At 38.3% G+C, this 22,537-nt stretch overlaps 1 protein-coding gene across 1 annotated transcript in view; it reads left to right on the top strand.

Moving 5' to 3' along the window:
• The first annotated feature begins 1,745 nt into the window (after nt 1–1,745).
• The window catches only part of ace (angiotensin I converting enzyme (peptidyl-dipeptidase A) 1), a 24,048-nt gene continuing 3,256 nt past the window's right edge, over nt 1,746–22,537 (top strand). Inside the window, exons 1-21 of the mRNA XM_024285772.2 lie at nt 1,746–1,979; nt 6,729–6,899; nt 6,989–7,076; nt 7,710–7,853; nt 7,953–8,144; nt 8,229–8,326; nt 8,438–8,607; nt 8,868–9,091; nt 9,170–9,314; nt 9,416–9,514; nt 9,871–9,993; nt 10,073–10,278; nt 10,361–10,497; nt 12,578–12,736; nt 15,322–15,409; nt 15,615–15,758; nt 17,628–17,819; nt 18,201–18,298; nt 18,399–18,571; nt 20,192–20,415; nt 20,500–20,644. Of these exons, the coding sequence (XP_024141540.1) occupies nt 1,746–1,979; nt 6,729–6,899; nt 6,989–7,076; nt 7,710–7,853; nt 7,953–8,144; nt 8,229–8,326; nt 8,438–8,607; nt 8,868–9,091; nt 9,170–9,314; nt 9,416–9,514; nt 9,871–9,993; nt 10,073–10,278; nt 10,361–10,497; nt 12,578–12,736; nt 15,322–15,409; nt 15,615–15,758; nt 17,628–17,819; nt 18,201–18,298; nt 18,399–18,571; nt 20,192–20,415; nt 20,500–20,644 (3,254 nt within the window). The remainder of the gene's footprint in view (nt 1,980–6,728; nt 6,900–6,988; nt 7,077–7,709; nt 7,854–7,952; nt 8,145–8,228; nt 8,327–8,437; nt 8,608–8,867; nt 9,092–9,169; nt 9,315–9,415; nt 9,515–9,870; nt 9,994–10,072; nt 10,279–10,360; nt 10,498–12,577; nt 12,737–15,321; nt 15,410–15,614; nt 15,759–17,627; nt 17,820–18,200; nt 18,299–18,398; nt 18,572–20,191; nt 20,416–20,499; nt 20,645–22,537) is intronic.

The following is a 22,537-nucleotide window of genomic DNA, read 5'->3' as shown; positions in this document are numbered from 1 at the left end:
TGAGCATCGCTAACTGAGCGGCGTAGTTAGTAGCTGAGCATCGCTAAATGAGCTGCGTAGTTTGTAGTTGAGCATCACTAGCTGACCGGCGTAGTTAGTAGCTGAGCATCGCTAACAGAGCTGCATAGTTAGTAGCTGAGCACCGCTAACTGAGCGGCGTAGTTAGTAGCTGAGCACCGCTAACTGAGCAGCGTAGTTAGTAGCTTAGCATCGCTAACTGAGCGGCGTAGTTAGTAGCTGAGCATCGCTAACTGAGCAGCGTAGTTAGTAGCTTAGCATCGCTAGCTGAGCGGCGTAGTTAGTAGCTTAGCATCGCTAGCTGAGCGGCGTAGTAAGTAGCTGAGCATCGCTAACTGAGCAGCGTAGTTAGTAGCTTAGCATCGCTAGATGAGCAGCGTAGTTAGTAGCTTAGCATCGCTAGCTGAGCGGCGTAGTTAGTAGCTGAGCACCGCTAACTGAGCAGCGTAGTTAGTAGCTTAGCATCGCTAACTGAGCGGCGTAGTTAGTAGCTGAGCACCGCTAACTGAGCAGCGTAGTTAGTAGCTTAGCATCGCTAACTGAGCGGCGTGGTTGGTAGCTTAGCATCGCTAACTGAGCGGCGTGGTTAGTAGCTGAGCATCGCTAACTGAGCGGCAAAGTAGGGGGCTAATCAACATTTGCTTTGCGGAGAAAGAGACGTGCGTGTTAGCCTGGGTGACGGTTCTGGCAGCGCACTCCTCCGAGAAGGGGCTGTTCTCTTTGTGACATCGGTTCATGAGAACCCGCTCGTTTTCGTGGTTTGGGAGGGGCTGGTGCTCAGTGTGCAGGTTTTTAGAGGATTACCCAGATGACCCAGCGTTAATGGGTCAAAATAGGTCTTTGGGGTTCTTTATAGTGAGGAATGAACATTTTAAGATACTTTAAAGCTCAAAAAGTTGATTTTGATTTTGGAGTTGACCCCTGAACAAGCTTCTTGCTCCGCCCTACGTTTTGAGTCAGATGTGATTTGACTCTGGATAGCTTTAATATCGTTTGTTATTTTTGTTCCACCGGTAATGTAAGTTTGGGAGGCTGTAAGCTAGCAGGAGAGGGTATAAACAGAGAGGGAAGGGGGGCGGGGTTGCTCTACACTATAATTCAAACAGGTAAAATTTGAATAATTATGATTAAATGTAAAAATAGACCAAAAGACTTTAAAAACTAAACTTTAGCCTTGAAATATTAATATTATTTTCCACAATAATTTAGAATTTATTCAATTGGGAGGAAAAATAAGGATTTAAAGTCAATAGATTGAGGAATTCAAAAGGAAACACAACTCAAATAAACAATTTAAGATGATAAATCTACGACTGTTGCCCCATTTGTGAGCCTCCTGCCCCCCTCTCACAGGGGGAGCAGCCTTTCCTGGCAACACGGGCTGGTTTTGATTTGCCTCGTTGCACAACCAGCTCGACGACGCGCTGTGGATGGAAACGCTGCTGCGTCTCGACGCACAGCTGCGCGTAAAAGGAGACGATTAGTCGGCAAAACGCGCCGCTGTTGCGCTCATCACCCTCACCTGGCGCTGTTCCTGCTGCTGCTGGGGGGAACATGCTCCGCGGGGATGTGTGGAGAGAGGGAGGGCTGCAGAAAAGTGTGGGCTGGGTTCAACGGCCACTTAAAACGCCGCTGACGGTGTCCTGCGCGCATTCCGCCTCCATCCACACTCCTCCTCACTCCACTTTACCCCTTTCTGTCCTGCCCTGAGGTGGTTCGCCAGGAGCATGGCTGCTGGTCCGGACAGGTTGCTATGGTCAGTGCTGCTGCTGCTGCCAGTTCTGGGGCTCTCTGAAGCTCTTCCAGCACACTGGCTTCCAGGGGAATACGCAAACAGCGTCCCTGACGCGCAGAGGTTTCTGGGTGATTACAACAGCACAGCCGAGGAGGTGTTTTACTTCAGCGTGTCTGCCAGCTGGACCTACAACACCAACTTAACGGAACACAACTCCAAGCTGCAGGTGAGTGGCGCGCCAGGCTGGCTGAGAGTCTGTGGTGGGCAGAGTTTCCCGCCCAGCCGTGGTGCCAACAAGGCGCATTTCTGGGTGTTTCTGTGGAGCTGAGCTCTGCTGGACCTCAGCAGAAGTATTCATCCTCACTCAGAATTACAGCTTCATCCAAAAGCAAGTGTGAAATGCAGAAATCTGGTTTCTCTGGGGTGAATGTTTTCTTATTTTGTCCAAAAAGTGATTCTTTTTATTAACAAATGTAAATAAGGAGCAGTTTAAAACATGATTTTGATTTATTTTGAGACTTTGAGGCCACATGTGGCTCTTTTATTAATCAATTGAGGCTCTTTTTGCTTTAAAGAAAAATTCTAGCAACTCAAATTAATAATATTTTTTTTTGTTTGTTTTGTTGTTTTGTTATTGGAATAAGCTTAAATAAAGTATTATTTTCTCTTGCAGTGTCTTGGTGCTGTTGAGAGACTAAGTTCTATAAGTATTTAATGGGATTTACATATATATATGTATATATATATTAAAGTTGCAAATGAGGAAAAGAATAAAGGTGAAATGACTAAAAATTCCATGTTTGACTTCTTGTAATTCTAGTTTTAGCAAATACACTATGCCTTTTATTTTGAAAGGAATTCAGTTGCTGTTTAAATTTTAAAAGCTACATTTTATTAATAGACACAAATATAAATAGTGCTTTGTTTGTTTGTTTTACTTACTATGTGACATTTGAAGGTTTTGGTCGGTAAAAAACTGGACGTAATGGACCAATAACATTTACATGTGTGTATATTAAAAAAAAAAAAAAGATTCAAAACCATTTTTTTAATATAGCAAAATGAGTAAAGGGTTAATGGTGAATTAAATGACAGAAAATGTCACATTCGACTTCTTGTTATTCAAGTTTAAGCATATACACTGTATTTTATTTTGAAAGGACATCAATTACTGTTCATTTTAAAAGCTACATTTCATAAATGAACACAAAAATATCAATAAAGTGTGTTTATTTTTTTTATTATAATTATTTTCTTACTGATTATGTCAAATTTGAGGTTTTTCTTCGGTAAGAAAACTGGACCAATAACATTTACATGTGTACTTATTAAAAACAAAAATCCTGAACCTTTTTTTATATATAGAAAAATGAGTAAAAGGTCAAAGGTGCAGCAAATGATCAAAACATTACAACTAGTTTGAACATAAGCACTAAGTGTTTTATTTTGAAAAGAATTCAACTACTGTTAACGTTAAAAGAATGTCCTGAAATGAACACAATAATAGTGTTTTTTTTTCTTTTTTTTGTACAAAACTGGACCAAATGGCCCAATTAACATTAACATTTATATATTATATATTTATATATATATTTTTTTCATATAGTCCAATGAGGAAAAGGATAAAGGTGAACCAGAAAATGTCATGTTTGACTTCTTGCAATTCAAGTTTAAGCATAAGCTCTATGTATTTTATTTTGAAAGGACTTCCATTACTTTATAAATGAACACAAATATATATTTACCAATGATGTGAACATTTGAAGGGTTTGATCGGTAACAAATGGACTTCTTTTAGCATCAAAGGTTTAAGTCAGTCTCTGACACATTTACATAAAGTGGTGACATGGGGGGAGGAGCCAGTCCACATAACTGGCAGGAGAAAAGCACAAACACGACATGCACAGCATGTGTGCAACGCAACTCGGCCTCAACCTGAATTTTAAAAAATAAAAGTCCAGCTGAAGGCGGACTTTTATTTTTTTTTCTTTTCTTTTTTTAAGACAGCTGTCTCAACATTTAGAGACACACTGACTGCATTTCTCTCTTTGCATCAATAAAAGTTTAAATAATCCTTCAAAAGTTTATTCAATATATTGGGGGAAAAAACAAGAATGCATTAAAACTCCAACAGATTAAAGATTTTCCATATATTTTATTTGGAAGAAGTTAAACTTCACTTTTCCATATTTAAAGTTTTCCATCAAACTGTGAACATCAAACATTAACCTCTGAGCGTCTGACCTTTGCTCAAGAATTTAAGTAAATGAGTAAAAGGACACGATTATGGGTAAATGACACGTTTTGTCCTGTAGTAACATTCTTTTTTATGGCGAGATTACCCTGTTTTTGTGGCCTTGAGTGATTATCCAAGGAAAAAAAAGTCATCTTTGTCTTCTTTTGGAGGTGGTTGAAGTGAAGGATGTGATGGAAGCAGATAAGAAGCTTCAACGTAAACATTAGTGCGGAGAAGCGACTGTTTTCTTGGGGTTTTCAGGATGTGTGTTGAGCAAACTGTGACCTGTGAGTTGGGAGGAATCGTCAATACGGCAGCAGATCATCTTTGGGTTGTTGGATCATCTGGTGACACACAGCAGAGCTGCTGCTGATCCTGGTGGATTCTTGTTTAAATAAAAGAGGGAAAATGAATGCTTAACACGTGAGCTACAAAATAAAAGCCTGTGGCTTCTTTCCTGTCATTACTTCCTGAGAACGCCTGTGTTCTTAACCTTTTAGACTCCAATAAAGAAAATCTCCTCAGGTTTAGGGTGGTGGTACGTCAGCAACATGACACACAAACTCTGTGGTTCATGAGAACATGGCGGGTTAAAGGACAGAGATATTAACTCAAGGAGCTAACAAAAAAAAAGACGGTAAAAAACTTACTGGATGGGGAAAACTTAGTTTAATCAAGTTTTTTTCTTTTTATTAACCAGTAAATCCAATAATATGTTGAATAAATGTCAAAAATGATCATCCCCTTATAGGAGGGGCGTCAAACTCACACAAGAGGCCAAAATCCAAACATCTCAAGTCAAACAGGATAAACATTTATTAAATAAACTAAAACTACATTTTTAAAACTAACTTTTTAACAAAAACCAATAAAACCAGATGGGTTCATTATTCCAGAATAAATCAATTTAACCTCTAAATATCTTTCAACATTTTACTCTTCATAAAAATATATTTTATCAAAATTATACTAAACATTAAAAGAAAAAAAATTAAACACAAATGTCTTTACTATTGTAATTTTATCTGAAAAATTCCAAAAGATTTTGATCTCCATAAAATAAATAAAATATCCAAATTATGCTGCCAAACAAAACAAACGAAGGAAATAAAAGTTTAGCAAAAGCAAATCAAATCATTACTTTTTTTTAGTTTTGTTGTCTTTTACTCTGTTTTGCCCTAAATTATGTAATTTATTTGGTTATGGAGGGAGAGGATGATGACGTACTTTGTGATTTAAAACGCAATGCTACTAAAATAAAAGCCAGTAGATCACTTGAACTGATCCCTCAGCCTCTATAATCAAAGTGTTGTAGCAATATGTTACCAATTCAAGATGACAATGGACCGTTAATAACAGTCGGACTGCCACGATTAGTCGACTAATCAACTGTTAACATAGTCAACAACTAAATTAATAGTCAATTAGTCGTTATTTTATATTATATGGAGTCAGAGTGTAGTAAAGTTGAAAGTTATAATCGCATTCTGTTAGCTTTTTGGACTATTTTGGAATTTATTAAGTTTTTATAGGCTATTTTGGAGTTTAGCTAATATCTCAGCTACATGCTAACTATTTTGGCTAATTCAGGCTTTTTTAAAAGGTTTTTTAGGCTAATTTGGAGTTAGGCTAATATTTACATGCTAGCTGTTTTGGCTAACTTAGGCTCTTTTTTTGTTTGTTTTTTAGACAATTTTGAAGTTTAGCTAATATTTCAGCTACATGCTAGCTGTTTTGGCTGATTTAGGCTTTTTTTAAAAAGGTTTTTAGGCTGTTTTGGAGTTAGGCTAATATTTACATGCTAGCTTTTTTGGCTAATTTGGGCTCTTGTTTGTTTTTTAGGCAATTTTGAAGTTTAGCTAATTTTTCTAGCTACATGCTAGCTGTTTTGGCTAATTTAGGCGTTTTTGTACTTTTTTTTTTTTTTAGGCAATTTTGGAGTTTAGCTAATATTTCAGCTACATGCTAGCTATTTTGGCTAATTAAGGCCTTTTTTAAAAAGTTTTTTTTAGGCTAATTTGGATTTAGGCTAATATTTGCATGCTAGCTGTTTTGGCTAATTGATGTTTTTTTTGTTTGTTTTTTAGGCAATTTTAAAGTTTGGCTATTTTTTTCAGCTACATGCTAGCTGTTTTGGCTAATTGAGGCTGTTTTGTTTGTCTTTTAGGTAATTTTGAAGTGTAGCTAATTTTTTCAGCTACATGCTAGCTGTTTTGGCTAATTTAGGCTTTTTGTTTGTTTGTCTTTTAGGCAATTTTGAAGGTTAGCTAATTTTTTAGCTACATGCTAATTTTTTTTTTGGCTGACCTAAGTTTAAGTTAATAATTGTGTTAAAAAGTTACAGTTTTAAAGTTCTAAAAAATCATTTTAGAGTGTTGAATAAATGTTTATCCTGTTCGGCCTGCAACCTAAAGATCGTCTTGGATTTTGGCCCCTTTTGTGATTTGACTCTCCTGGTTCAGGATGTTCCACAGACATTTTTATTGATCCAGACTGGAACACTAGGACAGTTATTTTGTGGCTTCCCAACATGATGTGACCTTCACAACCTACAAGTTTATAACGTTATAAAACCAACACGATTTATGAAGACTAGCAGGTTGTGTTGACATTTATTAAGTTTGCTGTTCTGTACGTTTAGTCCACAAACACTAAAAGCAAAGAAAGGGACCTTTATGGTGATGTGAGTACATGACTATATGGACAGATAAGAGGTTTAACACGGCAATATGCTTTCAGGTGGAGGCCTCTCTTGAAGAGCAAGCCTTCACTGAAGCCTGGGGATTGAAGGCCAAGACCGTCTTCACTGACGACGTTCTCAACTCGCTCCCCGACCCTAAAGACAAAACGCTGATGAAAAAGATCACGTCACTGGGCGCTGCCAACCTTCCCCAGGCTCAACGAGAAGAGGTCGGTTTCATTTCCTGTGGCTCAACATGTTTCTGTCACTGTTTAGTTCTATGTAAACACTAAACTATTTTTTCTCTCCTCTTGTAAAGTATAACACAATTCTCAGCACTATGGACAGTATTTATTCCACAGCGAAGGTTTACCCACAACCGAATGTAAGCTGGAGTCTGGAGCCCGGTGAGTAAACACGCCAAGAACAAATGTTCTGGCAAAGGGGAAGATGCAGGAACTGTACAAATGCTAATGATCTGGAGCGTGGCCGCGTTGAAGAGTAGGAAATGTTTATGCGCAGGGGAAGTCTTGGGAGAACAACAGTTGTTGAGATGTTATCGGTTCTTGGAAGTAACAGGATGGGCTTCAGAGAGGCTTCCAGGGGAAGTGTTATGAACGTGTCTACAAGTGTTGATTGGAGCGCTTAAGAAACAGTAGCTTTTAACACGCATTTATTGTGACCCGTGGCCTTTGTGTTTTGTTAGAGAGGACTGCCCAAAGAATTGTGGGAAACCAACAGAGTGATGGAAGAAAAACAATCCTGTCAGATAAAAAGAATGGCTTGGAAAGAAAATGGCTCATTACTGTTTGTTTATAATTACCTTTTCCCCTCTTCAATGGAGGAAACGGCTTTGATGATACAGGAAACGGCATTTGATAGAGTGAGCGAGCTGTCACAGCACAAAGAACAGGTTCTAGATAACTGTCTTTGGCCAAAAGGAGGAGCAGAAACAACTTTTTTCCAAATCTTTCCTGGCATGAGTGGATTTGTCTCTCTTCAGCTCACTCTTTCTAATTGAGTGTTTTTTGCTTTTGAAGAGCTCACCGACATCATGGCCACTTCTAGAAGCTACAAGAAGCTGCTGTTTGCTTGGGAGGGCTGGCACAACGCGTCCGGCGTTCCTCTCACGCAGCTCTATCCACGGTTTGTGGAGCTCAGCAACAATGCCTCTCAAGCTGATGGTAAGTGTTTACCTGTTCTACTCCAGTCCTGAGAGCATGATGAACTGAACGGAATATAAGGTGACATCCTTGAACAGAGAGGTTCCGTCTTGTCTTTAGGATTTGCCGACACTGGTGCGGACTGGCGATCCTGGTATGAGAGTGAAACCTTTGAGCAGGACATTGACAAACTCTATAAAACCATCGAGCCGCTCTACCTGCACCTGCACGCCTTTGTGCGCCGCAAGCTCTACAACCAATATGGTTCCAAGTACATCAACCTGAAGGGACCAATCCCTGCTCACCTGTTGGGTAAGATGAATTACTGACGATATAGGTTTACCATGAAGACTATCCAATAAGGCATCTTTAATCATACATTTTCTTACTACTTAGGAAACATGTGGGCTCAGTCATGGAATAACATTTATGATCTGATGACCCCTTTTCCCAACAAACCCAATCTGGATGTGACGAATGAAATGATCAAACAAGTAAGGGCAAATATGGAAGTTTTCTGACCTGACTGGACTGCAGGAGATCAAAAACCCAACTGTTTCCAGGTGATTATTCTTAAATCGGGTTGTGGTGCGTGTCTTTCCCAGGGCTACAATGCCACACACATGTTCCGAGTGTCAGAGGAGTTCTTCACCTCCCTCGGATTGATGGAGATGCCAACGGAGTTCTGGGAGGGGTCCATGCTCGTCAAACCAGACGATCGCGAAGTTGTGTGTCACGCATCGGCCTGGGACTTCTACAACCGCAAAGACTTCAGGTAGAAGGAATAGTCTGTGGTTACTGTAGGTTATATCAGGGATAGGCGACTCCAGGCCTACTCCTTTAGGTTTTCCAACATACCCTGCTCTGGCAAGTTCTAACTGGCTGGATACACCTAAATCAGGTCAACAGTCATGTGTAGGGCTTGGATATCTGGAAGTGCAGTTGCCTATCCCTGTCATAGATGTACAACAGTTTGCATACAAAACTGTGTTGCTATAGTAACTCCTAGGTGACATCTCTTGTAATCTCTTCCAGGATTAAGCAGTGCACCACAGTGACGATGGAACAGCTCTTCACTGTACACCACGAGATGGGGCACATCCAGTACTACCTGCAGTACAAGGACCAGCCCGTCGGGTTCCGCAGGGGTGCTAACCCTGGTTTTCATGAAGCCATCGGGGATGTTATGTCCCTTTCTGTTTCAACACCGAAGCATCTTCACACGATTAACCTGCTGGAGTCTGCAGAGTCTGACGAAGGTAACCACTCGTGGAGATTGGGTCACGGTTGCTTTTTACGCACTTGTAAGGGACTAATGCTGGATGTTTGTCCCTCAGAAACTGACCTCAACTACCTGTTGAAGATGGCGCTAGATAAAATAGCATTTCTACCTTTTGGCTACCTCATTGACCTCTGGAGATGGAGTGTTTTTAATGGGAAAACTCCTCCAGAGCAGTACAATTCTGAGTGGTGGTACCTCAGGTAAGATCTACGACCAGTATCAATTAAAAACAATTGGTTTCCCAATCAGTGTTGGCCCCCCCATGCCTGATTTAAATGTTTTCAATAATATCTATTTGCAGAACAAAATATCAGGGAATTTGCCCGCCCACCAAACGGACAGAGGAGCACTTTGATCCTGGGGCAAAGTACCACATTCCCGGAAACACGCCATACATCAGGTAAAACGCTGGTTTGAGCCACTAGACTTGAACCAAAGTGATAAATGCCATGAGTATGTGTCAGCTGGTGGTTTGTTCTCGACTTTTTCACAGTCAGTTCATTGGCATCTTTAGCAATGTACAAACAAGTGCTGTCAAATATTTTTGCTGATCCAATTTAGAAAACAGTTATGAATAAATGGAAAGAAGAACATTGTTTTCTATTGAGTTTTGTGGTTTCTCAAACAATGCATTCTCAAAATAATTGCAGGAAGTTTGAGGCGAAAGCAAAGCCAGACTCAAGCTTTTGTTTGGGAGGGGGGTGGAAAATAAAGGCCTCCACCACTCTCGTAAATGTGCAACTCTTTCCCCTGCAGGTATTTTGTCAGCTTCATCCTCCAATTCCAATTCCACGAGAAGCTGTGCGAGGCAGCCAAGCACACCGGTCCTTTGCATACATGTGACATCTACCGCTCTGCAGAAGCGGGAGAGATTCTGAGGTAGCACTTTTTCGGGTCTTTAGCTTCTCACGTATTAATAGTTTTCAAGAAAAAAACTGAAGGTCTTTGCTCTTCCCAGGAAAGTCCTCCAAGCCGGCTCCTCCAAACCATGGCCTGAAGTTCTTCAGGATGCTATTGGCACCAGTGAGATGAATGCCAACTCATTACTGAAATACTTTGAACCTGTTATTAAGTGGTTGGAAGAACAAAACGTGAACGAGACCCTGGGATGGCCCGACTTTAACTGGGTCCCACCCGTCCCTGAAGGATACCCTGAAGACATCGGTAAAGCTTTGCTGTTTAAGCACGTTACAGTTTATTTGCGGAGAAGTTTGTTGAAGTTTTTCTTTCATCCTTGTTTATCTAGATAAGAATACAGATGAGCTCGATGCAAAGAGACTTCTAGATGAGTATAACAGCACAGCCGAGGAGGTGTGGAACGCGTACACTGAAGCCAGCTGGAAATACAATACGGACATCACCGACGCCAACAGGCAGGCAATGGTGAGACATCAGGGTTATTGGAAAATATCTCGTACCAGTTTTAGATCTTGTACCAGTTTGGGAAGCAAACGAGACTAGAACATACTTTATTTTCAAGGGTATAAGTCGCACTGGGGAACAGGTCGCAGTGGGGAATAGGTTGCACCTGAGTACAAGTCACACCCGAGTACAAGTTGCACCGAAGTACAATCCACAGTGGAGAATAGGTCACACCTAGGGAACAAGTTACACCCAAGTACAAGTCGCACTTGGGAATAAGTTCCAGTGGGGAATAGGGTTCACCCGGGTACTAGTCGCACCCTAGTACAAGTCGCACCTAAGTACAAGTCGTACTGGGGAATAGGTTGCATCTGGATACAAGTCACACTGGGGAACGGGTCACACCCAAGTACAAGTTGCACCCAAGTCCACGTCGCACTTGGGAGTTAGTCGCAGCGGGGAATAGGTTGCACCCGAGTACAAGTCACACCCGAGTACAAGGCGCACTGGAGAATAGGTCACACCCAAGTACAAGTCGCACTTGGGAATAAGTCACAGTGGGGAATAGGTTGCACCTGAGTACAAGTCGCACTAAGTACAAGCCGGATTGGAGAATAGGTCACACCCAAGTACAAGTTGCACTCAATTACAAGTTGCACTTGGGAATAAGTTCCAGTGGGGAATAGGGTTCACCCGGGTACTAGTCGCAGCCTAGTACAAGTCGCACTAAGTACAAGTCACACTGGGGAATAGGTTGCATCTGGATACAAGTCACACTGGGGAACGGGTCACACTCGAGTACAAGTTGCACCCAAGTCCAAGTCGCACTTGGGAATAAGTCGCAGTGGGGAATAGGTTGCACCCAAGTACAAGTCACACCCGAGTACAAGTCGCACTAAGTACAAGCTGCATTGGAGAATAGGTCACACTCAAGTACAAGTTGCACTCAATTACAAGTTGCACTTGGGAATAAGTTCCAGTGGGGAATAGGGTTCACCCGGGTACTAGTCGCAGCCTAGTACAAGTCGCACTAAGTACAAGTCACACTGGGGAATAGGTTGCATCTGGATACAAGTCACACTGGGGAACGGGTCACACCCGAGTACAAGTTGCACCCAAGTCCAAGTCGCACTTGGGAATAAGTCGCAGTGGGGAATAGGTTGCACCTGGATGCATGTCACACTAGGGAACAGGTCGCACCGGAGTACAAGTCACATTGGGGAACAAGTCGGACTGGGAAAACAAGTCGCACCAGAGAATGAGTTGTAGGAGCAAAAAATTCATAATAAATAAAAAAAAAGAAAGACAAGCTCCGTGTAAGTCAGAGGATTAGTCTCACGTTTGGAAGAAAAGTGCAACATTTCTGAACAAATCAAGACTGGTGTCATGCTGCCTTCACAACTTGATTCAAGCATCAAATTTGTCTTTCTTTTTTTTATTTAAACTTATTATTATTATTTTATTTTAGACGTACATCAAATTTGCATCTGCTGCCTCTTTTTACAAATGTCAAATTTGATGCTCAACTCTCGTCCAAAAATGTGTTGATAAACTTGACGTTCCCATCACATGTGGGAGGAGCTTCTCTGATTTTTTAACCTCATCGCTGCATGAGAGCATTGACCAGGAATTAAAAACAACAAAAACAAATATAATATTGATGCAAACAAGAAAAATATTATAGAGTTCAAAGTTTGTTTTGGACGGTAATTCTTCTGCATTGCTGTCAGTAGCGAACACTTACCTACAGCGCCTCTAGTGGTTGTTAGCGGGAACAACCGCTAGTGAAACTGGTTGTGGGAAAATAATGACTAAATGAGCCCATTTATGTTTTAAAAATCAGATTTAAGACGCTTTTGAGTATAAGATACTGGAAAACTATGTAAAAAAAAATAATAAATAAAAAAATAAAAAAATATATGGTTATTAAAAATAATGTGATTAAATCAATAATTCATTCACTAATCAGGATGATCTAAATTCAGGCTTCAAAATTCATGTGTAGCATTTGGATCATGCAGCTAGATCTCTATCCAGCTGCTGTTTCAGTGGCAAACCACAGTAATGAAAACATTTTTGACTGTCCGTTTCTTTGTTTTAGCTCGACAGAAATCTGGAGATGTCGACACACACTCTGGAATACGGACTGAAGGCTCGCGGGTACGACACCACCGACTTCCAGGATCCCTTGGTCAAACGCATCATCACAAAACTCAGCGACATCGAGAGGGCCGCACTTCCTTCGAAAGAATTGGAAGAGGTACGACTGAAATGGTTTACAACATCATGTTGAGGTCAAAAGTAGTGCTAGTTTGTAAATTGGAGGTTCTCTCTTTATGCCTATTGATGCAAATGGGCATCAAACCACTTATGCTCCAAAATTACCTTGATTTATTTTAGAAAAAAAATGTTTTTTTTTCATAGCTGAAAAAATTCAGATGTCAAGGAGATTAAAATAAAAAAAAAGTTCGACTTTTCAGCTTCTGAGGTAAGGTCTATGCTTGGATGCTCAGGATGTTTTCCAGTGAAGCCTGAACGTCAGAATGCCCCATTTACACCCTCGCCAGCATGGTGGAGGGTGTGTTTAAATTTCCCAACAAGCTTTCATGTCTTAAGTCGACTTAAAAAAGCAAAGCTTACAACAACGTCCCTCATTGTGTTCTGGAGGAGGTGCTTCGGATGCACAGGGTATCAGGACCTTTGCTAGAGGCTGGTCCATGCCTGTACAAACAAAAAGGAGAGTTTGTTTGACAGTGTAGAGTCTCATTTCCTGTCGGTTTTAAACTCCATCAGAGCAAAACTTTGTAACAGAATATCCATGAGGAGAACATTAAGGATGGCGAGCTTCCAGTTCTGCCAGTGCAGAAAATGTCTGTTGTAGATCATATGGTTCTCAAAAGGGTGGCTGGGTTCACAGGGAGAAGTTGAGAAACATGTCATGAGGGATTTTGGCATCTGGTTATCATATTTTCAAGAGAGGCTGGTTTGTCCTGATACAGAAAAGACAAAGAGAAAGACATGAAGAAGAAGAAAGCCATAGAGCAGAGATGTCAAACTGGAACGCACAGGGAGCCAAAATCCAAAACACACCTTAGGTTGCAGGCCGAACTGAATAAGCATTTATTGAAAACTCTAAAACTACATTTTTAAACTTTAAAACTGTAACTTTTTAACATAATTATGAACTAGATATGTAGCATTACCTGCAATAATGCTAGTCTGGATGCTGTAAGCTGAATTTGGCAGTTGAAGATGCTAGTGCTGATAGCTGAAGATGCTGAAATTGATAGATAAAAATGCTGAAGCCAAATGGCAAATTAGCCAATAAAAAAACAAAAAAACAAAAAAACTTAAGTTTACGTAGCTTAAAAAAATAACTAATCTTCAAAATGGCATAAAAAACAAAAAGAGCCCAAATTAGCCAAAATAGCTAGCTTATAGCTAAAACGTTTTAACATAATCATGAACCAAATGTATAGCATTACCTGTGATAATGCTAGTGTGAATGCTGTAAGCTGAATTTTGTTGCTGAAGATGCTAGTGCTGATAGCTAAAAACGCTAAAGCTGATAGCTGAAAATGCTGAAGTTAATGGCTGAAAACACTAAAGCTGAAAGCCAGCTAAATTATTAGCTAAATACTAAATTAGTGTACAAAACAAAAAAACCCCTAAGATTAGCCAAAACAGATGAAAAAAATAGTTAAACTTCAAAATATCCTAAAAAAATTGAAATAAACCCTGAATTAGCCAAAACAGCTAGCGTGTAAATATTATCTTAACTCAGACACCCTAAAAAACAAACCAAAAAAAAACTAAATTTGTCAAAACAGTTATCATGTAGCTAAAATATTAGCTAAACAACCTAAAAAACATAAATTAGCCAAAACATCTAGCATGTAAATATTCGCTAAACTCCAAAACAGCTTTAAAATCTTTTGGAAAAAAACCTAAATTAGCCAAAACAGCTAGCATGTAGCTGACATATTAGCTAATCTCCAAAATAGCCTACAGTATCTTAGCAAAGGCCAAAATAGTCCAAAAAGCTAGCATAATGCTAATTTTTAAAACCGTAACTTTTCAATATAAACATGAACAATAAGATAGTTGCATAATTATTCCAGAATAAATCAACTTAAACCTTAAATAACTTTTAATATTTTATGATCCATAAAAATATATTTTGTCAAAATGATACAAGTTAAAAATAAGCGTAAGATAACATCGGGTCATTAATAACAATAAAATAAAATGATCTTGAAGGCCGGATTTAATAGCCTTGACTGATGTTTTTTTATTATTATTATTATTATTATTTAACGTGTTCTTTTGGACTTTTTTTTATGACTGAGAAAATGTATACGGAAAATTAAGCTTAAAACTGAATTTCTAAGTAGTAGTAGCTTTTTAAAAAGCCTTCGGCAGTAATATAGGTCCACAAACTCTATTCTGATGTATCAAATTTTATTGCAGCACTACTGTTCGGTTGGGGGCTGTAAGTTAGTGGGAGAGAGTGTAAACAAGGGGATGATGGGAAATGAGTAAAGGCTTACTCCATCCCAACAGCTCCGCCCACAATTCAGCAGCAAATTTCTAATGAAGTTTTTCAGAAACGCTGTCTAAGAAAAAGACCGATTTTTAGATTTTAGCTAAAAAATGGCATAATTATAATTAAGAGTGTTGGGAACGCTTTAAAATAAATCCAAAGGTGATCAGTTTGGGTTTTTAATGGTTGGTGGTTCCCATAAAATCTTTTGAATGGAACAATACCCAACAAGTTTGTGTGTCATAACCTAATAATTTCCCCACGTTTTGAGAAATCTGAAGTTTCGTGGTTTTCTTTTGCAGTATAACACTCTCCTGTCCAACATGGAGACCAAATACAGTGTGGCTGAAGTTTGCCGAGAAGATGGCAGATGCCATCCACTGGATCCAGGTGAGGTCAAATAAAATGTATCAGTTTTGTAAATTCACAAACTAAATGGATCATAATCGTTTCATACTTTTAAGGGTTTATGATAAATTGAAGAAGGGCACCTCATAATTCCATAAACCTTCCACTAATAGGTCTTAAGGTGAAACTCCCCTGTGTTTTATTGGGTGAAGCAACCATAAATTGTGAAATGTTTGCTGTTTCTCAGACCTCCAGAAGATCATGGCAGAGTCCAGGGATTACAATGAGTTATTGTTTGCCTGGAAGGGATGGAGAGATGCTGCTGGCAAAGTTCTTCGTCAGGATTACGAGAGATACGTCGAGCTGGCCAACAAAGCTGCTGTGCTTAATGGTATGACTTGAAGGTGTCATTTTATAAATATAATATAAAAATAAAACTTCTCCAAAGGTCTTTAAAATGCATAAAGTTAACCTTGGGTAAATTACAAACATATTTTCTTGATAAGTAAAATTCTGGAATATAAAGTGGTCACTACAAAGATACTTCTGTTGTTACACATTTTTTTATTCTAATCCAAAACCGTTTGTCTGATTATTTATTTACACATAAAGGAAAAGTATATCCAAACAAAGGTAAATTGGCTAAATTAAGAACTTATAAATAAAATTGTGATGGTTAATGACAGAAATGCCCCCTACGGTCACACAACTGTCAAAAGAAAAAAAGACAAAAGTTTAATAAAAAAAATAATAAAAAAAAAAAACAGACAGAAACAAAGCCGTGACGAATGTGACATAACGCAAAATTTCAAGATCATATTAGAACCTAAATGAAAATTGGATTAGTGGAAAAAAAAATCTCTTCACACTCTAGCTAGCCATCTCGCAAACTATCTGTCTAGCTTCCTAGCTTTCAATCTAGCTTGTTGGATTTCCAGCTAGCTATCTATCTAGCTTGCTAGATTGTTAGCTAACTAGCTATTTATCTTGTTAGATTGCTAGCTACGTAGCTATCTGGCTAGCTTACTAGATTGGTAGCTAACTAGCTATTTATCTTGTTAGATTGCTAGCTACGTAGCTATCTGGCTAGCTTACTAGATTGCTAGCTAACTAGCTATTTATCTTGTTAGATTGCTAGCTATCTGTCTAGCTTGCTAAATTGCTAGCTAAATAGCTATTTATCTTGTTAGATTGCTAGCTACGTAGCTATCTGGTTAGCTTGCTAGATTGCTAGCTAACTAGCTATATGTCTAGCTTGCTAGTTATCTATATAGCTTGCTAGATTGCTAGCTAACTAGCTATTTATCTTGTTAGATTGCCAGCTATCTGTCTAGCTTACTAGTTATCTATCTAGCTTGCTAGATTGCTAGCTAACTAGCTATTTATCTTGTTAGAATGCTAGCTATCTGTCTAGCTTGCTAAATTGCTAGCTAAATAGCTATTTATCTTGCTAGATTGCCAGCTATCTGTCTAGCTTGCTAGTTATCTATCTAGCTTGCTAGATTGCTAGCTAACTAGCTATTTATCTTGCTAGACTGGTAGCTATCTGGCTAGCTTGCTAGTTATCTATCTAGCTTGCTAGATTGCTAGATTGCTAGCTAACTAGCTATTTATCTTGTTAGAATGCTAGCTATCTGGCTAGCTTGCTAGATTACTAGCCAGGTAGCTAGCAATTAAGCAAACTATCTAGCTAGGGAAATAGCTTATTAGATTTTTTTATTTTATTTATTTTTTACTATTGATTCAAACTATAATTTGGCCTCAGCCAGAAATAAAGAAAACTTTGGAATATTGTTAGAAAATTAGCATTTGTGGATGTAAAATTTGGCAGGTATAATGAAAATCATATATTAAAAATGAAAACGGCAAATTCTTATGCTAATGAAATCCAAACAATACAAGCTTCCAAGGTAAAGAAAAGGGGAGAGCAAACTTGTAACAAAAGAAATCACAGAAAATTTGCCAAAAATTGCAAAAATGCCAAAATAAGAGTAACTGTTTCTTGTGTGGTAGCTTGCTAAATAGATTTTTTTAATGCTAGCTATCTAGCAGATGAAATAACATTAACAATTTAAAAGTAAAATCTGAAGACATTTTACAATATAGATTTTTTTTTTAATTTTAGAACACATCAACTCTATTTATAAGTATAAAAAAGGAAACTGTTTAAAGTCCTGCTAGTCAACAGTACACAATCTCCATTGTTCATTTATGTAAATATTTTTAAGATGGACTTGATTTTCACTTTTTTTTTTTGTAGGTCATTCGGATAATGGAGCTTTCTGGCGGTCTCTGTATGAAACCCCGACCTTTGAGGAAGACCTGGAGTCCCTGTGGAAGGAGCTGGAGCCGCTCTACCAGAACGTTCATGCCTACGTTCGAAGGTCTTTGTACAAAAAGTACGGACCCCAGTACATCAACCTAAAGGGACCAATCCCTGCACATCTGCTGGGTAAGGGTAGCATTCTTGCACTTTTTTTTTCTTTCATTGTTGAGTAAAGATTTTGAGGGAAACAAAAACAACCATCTAGAATTTCACTTCGGAATCCCAAATATTTTAAAGCCGCAGCCAAAAATCCTTCAGTGCAGGAGCATACCCCACTGATATAATGTTGTTTCTGCAGATGCATTTGGATAAAAGACGGATTAAATCTTCTTTCAGAGGCATCCACTGTAAGATTGTGTGTGACAGTTGGACACGGTTGGGGCTTTGACTGGTTCGCAGCCATAAATCCCTGTTGGTTCAGCTCCGGCAGGGCCGTGGATCCCTCGCCCTTTCAGCTTCTGAGACCCAGAAACATGAAAAATTGATTTTTGTCTTCTGTCCTTCAAGGCAACATGTGGGCACAGACGTGGTCTGGAATAATGGATTTCGCCATACCGTACCCAGGTGCTACTCAAGTTGATGCTACACCAGCTATGGTAGCACAGGTGAGGCAACTTTTCCAAAAATAACAGGAATCCTTATATTAAATAATGGATATCTAGTTAGACTTCAGTTCTGACTTTTTTTTTTTTTTTGTCTTCCAAGGGCTGGAACGCCACCAGAATGTTTCAGGAATCAGACAAGTTTTTCACTTCTCTGGGTCTGCTGCCAATGCCAGAGGAATTCTGGGAAAAATCCATGCTGGAGAAGCCGTCGGATGGACGGCAGGTGGTGTGCCACGCTTCTGCTTGGGACTTCTACAACCGCAAAGACTTCAGGTTCAACCTTTTTTTTTTTTCCTTTGGAGTCACTTTGAAGGACATCTTCTAAAACGGAAATTGTGAAAGAAACAAATGTTTTTTTTTTTTATGTTTTTTTATGGATTTTTCTGATAATGGATGACAAATATTTAGAAAAATTTAATTTAAGCCAAATCAGAATTTATTCCTTACATTTAGTCCTCCAAACTGAGAGATATAGAAAAATAGTGTTGGATGTAACTAACCCTCAATGATGTCATTCATCGTCATCTATGTTAGCATTTAGCTGCTAGCTACGCATGACAACAGTTTAATATTTTTAAAGAGTCGCGTTAAGAACAAAAAGTCATTACTCACATTTGTTTGTTAACTTTTGTGCTTCAGTACGACGGAGTATTAGGACCACTTTATAAAGAAAATTTTTCTTTTACAATTATGACTTTAAATCTCGTAAATTTACAAGAAAAAAAAAATTACGAGATTAAAAATCGTAATTTTACAAGAAAAAAACTCATAATGTTACTTTTTTTTGTTTTGGTGGCCCTAATACTCCGCCGTACTTCAGAACACACCCACGTAAAAAGTATTTCCGATACACCTTCTCCTCAAGAAAAAAAAAAAAAAAAAATTTGGACACCGACGAAAAAATACTGTTTAAAAAAATCTACAAGTTGTGACCTAGTTGCTACAATTGGCATTCAACATTCGAATTGTAGACAAATGGATCCAAAAATGTCTCGTCTGAGCTCTCATCTAGATCAAAATTCTATGCCTGGATATCTCCAGAATTCCTCACCATTTTTGGTGTGAGGGACTGTAAGCTAGTGGGAGAGGCTGTAAACCAGGAGTGGCCAAACTCCGGTCCGGGGTCCATATGCGGCCCATCAAACTGGAATATTAAACGCCCTTTTTAATGTTTTCTGTTCACTGTAATTCTGGTGCACTACAAATACATCGACTTTGAATGAACTTCAGCCACTCTGCAGAAACTATGTCCTAAAAATCCACAAAACGACAGAAATTTTGGTTAAACCTGCCAAATTATAAATACAAGACCACTTTGAAAATAGATGGAAGATGATTAGAGTGGAGCTTTAAGTCTAGACTTAAGTCCTACTAAAAGCAGTAAAAATTAAAATGGAACTAAATTGGAAATTTTCCTGTTTAAATGAAAAAAAAGTTGAAGAAAACTTGCCTGATGATCAAAAAAATGGATGCTCTAGATTTTAGGATTAAACAAAATATATTTTTTTAAATCTAAAAAAAATTCAATTTACCTGAAAAATTCAGGGGTCATAAATAATCAAATAAACTTAATTAGGAAAATGTTTAATTTACACTAAAAAGTGAAACATTGGATCAATTAACAAAAGTTCTTCAATTTGTTACATTTAAATTTATTTTGTTTTCATCAAATTAAAATTTAAAGTTGATTGTTTACTCAAAAATGTTATTTGATAGAAATAACTCTTGTTAATAGTTTTACTTTTTACAGTAAAGATGATCCGAGTGGATCTTTAACTTAATCTTTTAAATGCCTGAACATTTTTTTTGGTTAATTGATAACTTCATACTGATTTTTGTAACTCACTTGTCAAAGTTCTTACTTGAAATCCAAATTTTTCTCCTCATTTTTAGAATAAAACAGTGCACCGTGGTGACCATGGACGACCTGATCACAGTGCACCACGAGATGGGACACGTCCAATATTTCCTTCAGTACAAAGACCAGCCGGTGTCCTTCCGCGACGGCGCCAACCCCGGCTTCCATGAGGCCATCGGCGACGTCCTGGCTCTGTCCGTGTCCACGCCCAAACATCTGCAGAGCATCGGCCTCTTGGACAAAGTTGAAGAAAACTACCGTGAGTGACCATGTTGTTTTAGGGAAAATACCATTATTTATTTTAATTTTTTGGTCCTAAAACGGTTTGGTGTCCCGTCTGTAGAAAGTGACATCAACTTTCTCATGAGCATGGCGCTCGACAAGATCGCCTTCCTGCCCTTCGGGTATCTAATGGATCAGTGGAGGTGGAAGGTGTTTGACAGTCGGATCCCAGCGAATGAGTATAACAAGGAGTGGTGGAACCTCAGGTATATTACAGTTTTTCAATCGGAGGTATATACTAACGCAGTGGTCCCCAACCTTTTTCAGGTCACGGAGCGGTTTAAATTGGATCAAATTTTGGTCTGGACGGGGCAGTTGTTAGCATTTTTTAAGCTTCTGGTTTCTGAAAGTCTATTTTCAAAGTAAAATTTAATTTAATTTAATTTAAAAAAGTTCTTTTTTTTTTTTTTTGCTAAAGTCTGCTAGCTTGATGCTAACGTATAATGGGATTTCCCATTGGACGGCTAATGCTAACGCTCAGTCGACCTAAACATACATTGCTGACTAAATGAGCATCTTTATAAACTCCCAGGCAGGAATTTTCTAAAGTTTTTAAAGGAAATATTTTTTAAAGTAACTATTTGTGTAGGATTTAGACCACAAACAGTTTTCTGTTTTCTTCTCTGATGGGGTCGGTTTGTAGTCTAACAGAAAACGTGTAACAATCACACCCTAAAAGTAAACATTTACAGTTTTCCAGAAAGCCACACATAGCCAAATTTTAAATAATTATTTCTGTAATCTTCACAGTAAAAATACTACTAAAACATTTTTAAAAAACTAGATATATAGCATTAACTGCGATAAATGAATAGCTTAAGATGCTTAAATTGATATCTAAAAACGCTGAAGCTGATGGCAAATAAAATATTAGCAAAGTGCCAAATTAGCCAGAAAAAAACTTTTTTTTTTTAAATTAGCCAAAACAGCTAGCATGTAGCTGAAATATTAGCCAAATGCGAAATTAGCCTATTAAGTGTAAAAATGTCTAATTTAGCCAAAACAGTTTGGGGGGCCAAATATGAAGGGCCGTATTTTGGGTCCTCCTGGTCTAAAACGCAGTGTTTTGGTATTCTTTCTTCTTCTTCTGGAATAAGGTGAAATGCTGTAGCGAGATCGCCACCTAGTGGCCAAACTAAAGGAGAGGCAGAACAATTGTTGGAGCTTCTGTTTTAGATTCTTTGTAACACTGTGTGGTATTTACAATCTCATTATTATTATTATTTCACTAATATATTTTACAGTATGTGAAAATAATCAGATTAATATGAATAACTTCAAAACGTAAATAGATCAAGTATTTCTAAACAAATGTGTCTAAATATGTAAACTCAAGATGGAGTCGAATTGAGAGGATTGAAATAATCGAAAAAAAATCTGAATCGAATCGATCCAGGGTTTGATAAAGCGAATCAGATTAATTCTAGAAACTATTAGTGATACCCAGCCCTACTAGTTTCTATAAATCAACAACTTTGTTTGATTGAATCTTCATTCTCTATTAAATGTTTGAACTTTCTGATGAAGATTTTCCCTTTAGCATCAAAGTGGAGGCTAACAACCGGACGTTAGCTTCAGCTACGTCTGACTTTTAAGATAAATAAATAAAGCAAAATTGAATGACTCGACCATCGTTAAACTGGTATTTTCTAATTAATATAAAATATAAACGTGAATTCACCATGTCTCCAACTTTATTATTTATCGACGGTCAAGAGTCTGTCACTGCGTATTAGCCAGAACGGCTTCTGTTACATGACAACAACTTAGAAAAACTCCTTGTTTTGTCAGTAAACAGCAGTTTTATTGTTCGTTGAAGTCAAAGACTCTTTCGGTTTATTTACTGATTATTTTTTCCCCCAAGAAACTTTTCAAATATGTTTTTTTTGTTTGGTTTTTGTTAACTTTTTAGCTACTAGCTTAGCAATCCACGTAGCCATGCAGCTAGCCGCTTTAAGTCACATGACCAAGACGGATGTTGTGAACAGAATCCGCCAGTTTTCCAAAATAAAACTTCCTTCAGGATCAGAAAATGAACTAAAACAGAAATAATTTAAGCTAGCTCATGTATTTCTCTGTACCCGCAGATCGGGGGTTGG

This window comes from Oryzias melastigma, linkage group LG19 (assembly GCF_002922805.2).
Source record: "Oryzias melastigma strain HK-1 linkage group LG19, ASM292280v2, whole genome shotgun sequence".
Classification (NCBI taxonomy): domain Eukaryota; kingdom Metazoa; phylum Chordata; class Actinopteri; order Beloniformes; family Adrianichthyidae; genus Oryzias; species Oryzias melastigma.
The sequence above is the reverse complement of the archived record's forward strand: the minus strand, read 5'-3'. Positions and strand labels throughout refer to the sequence as shown.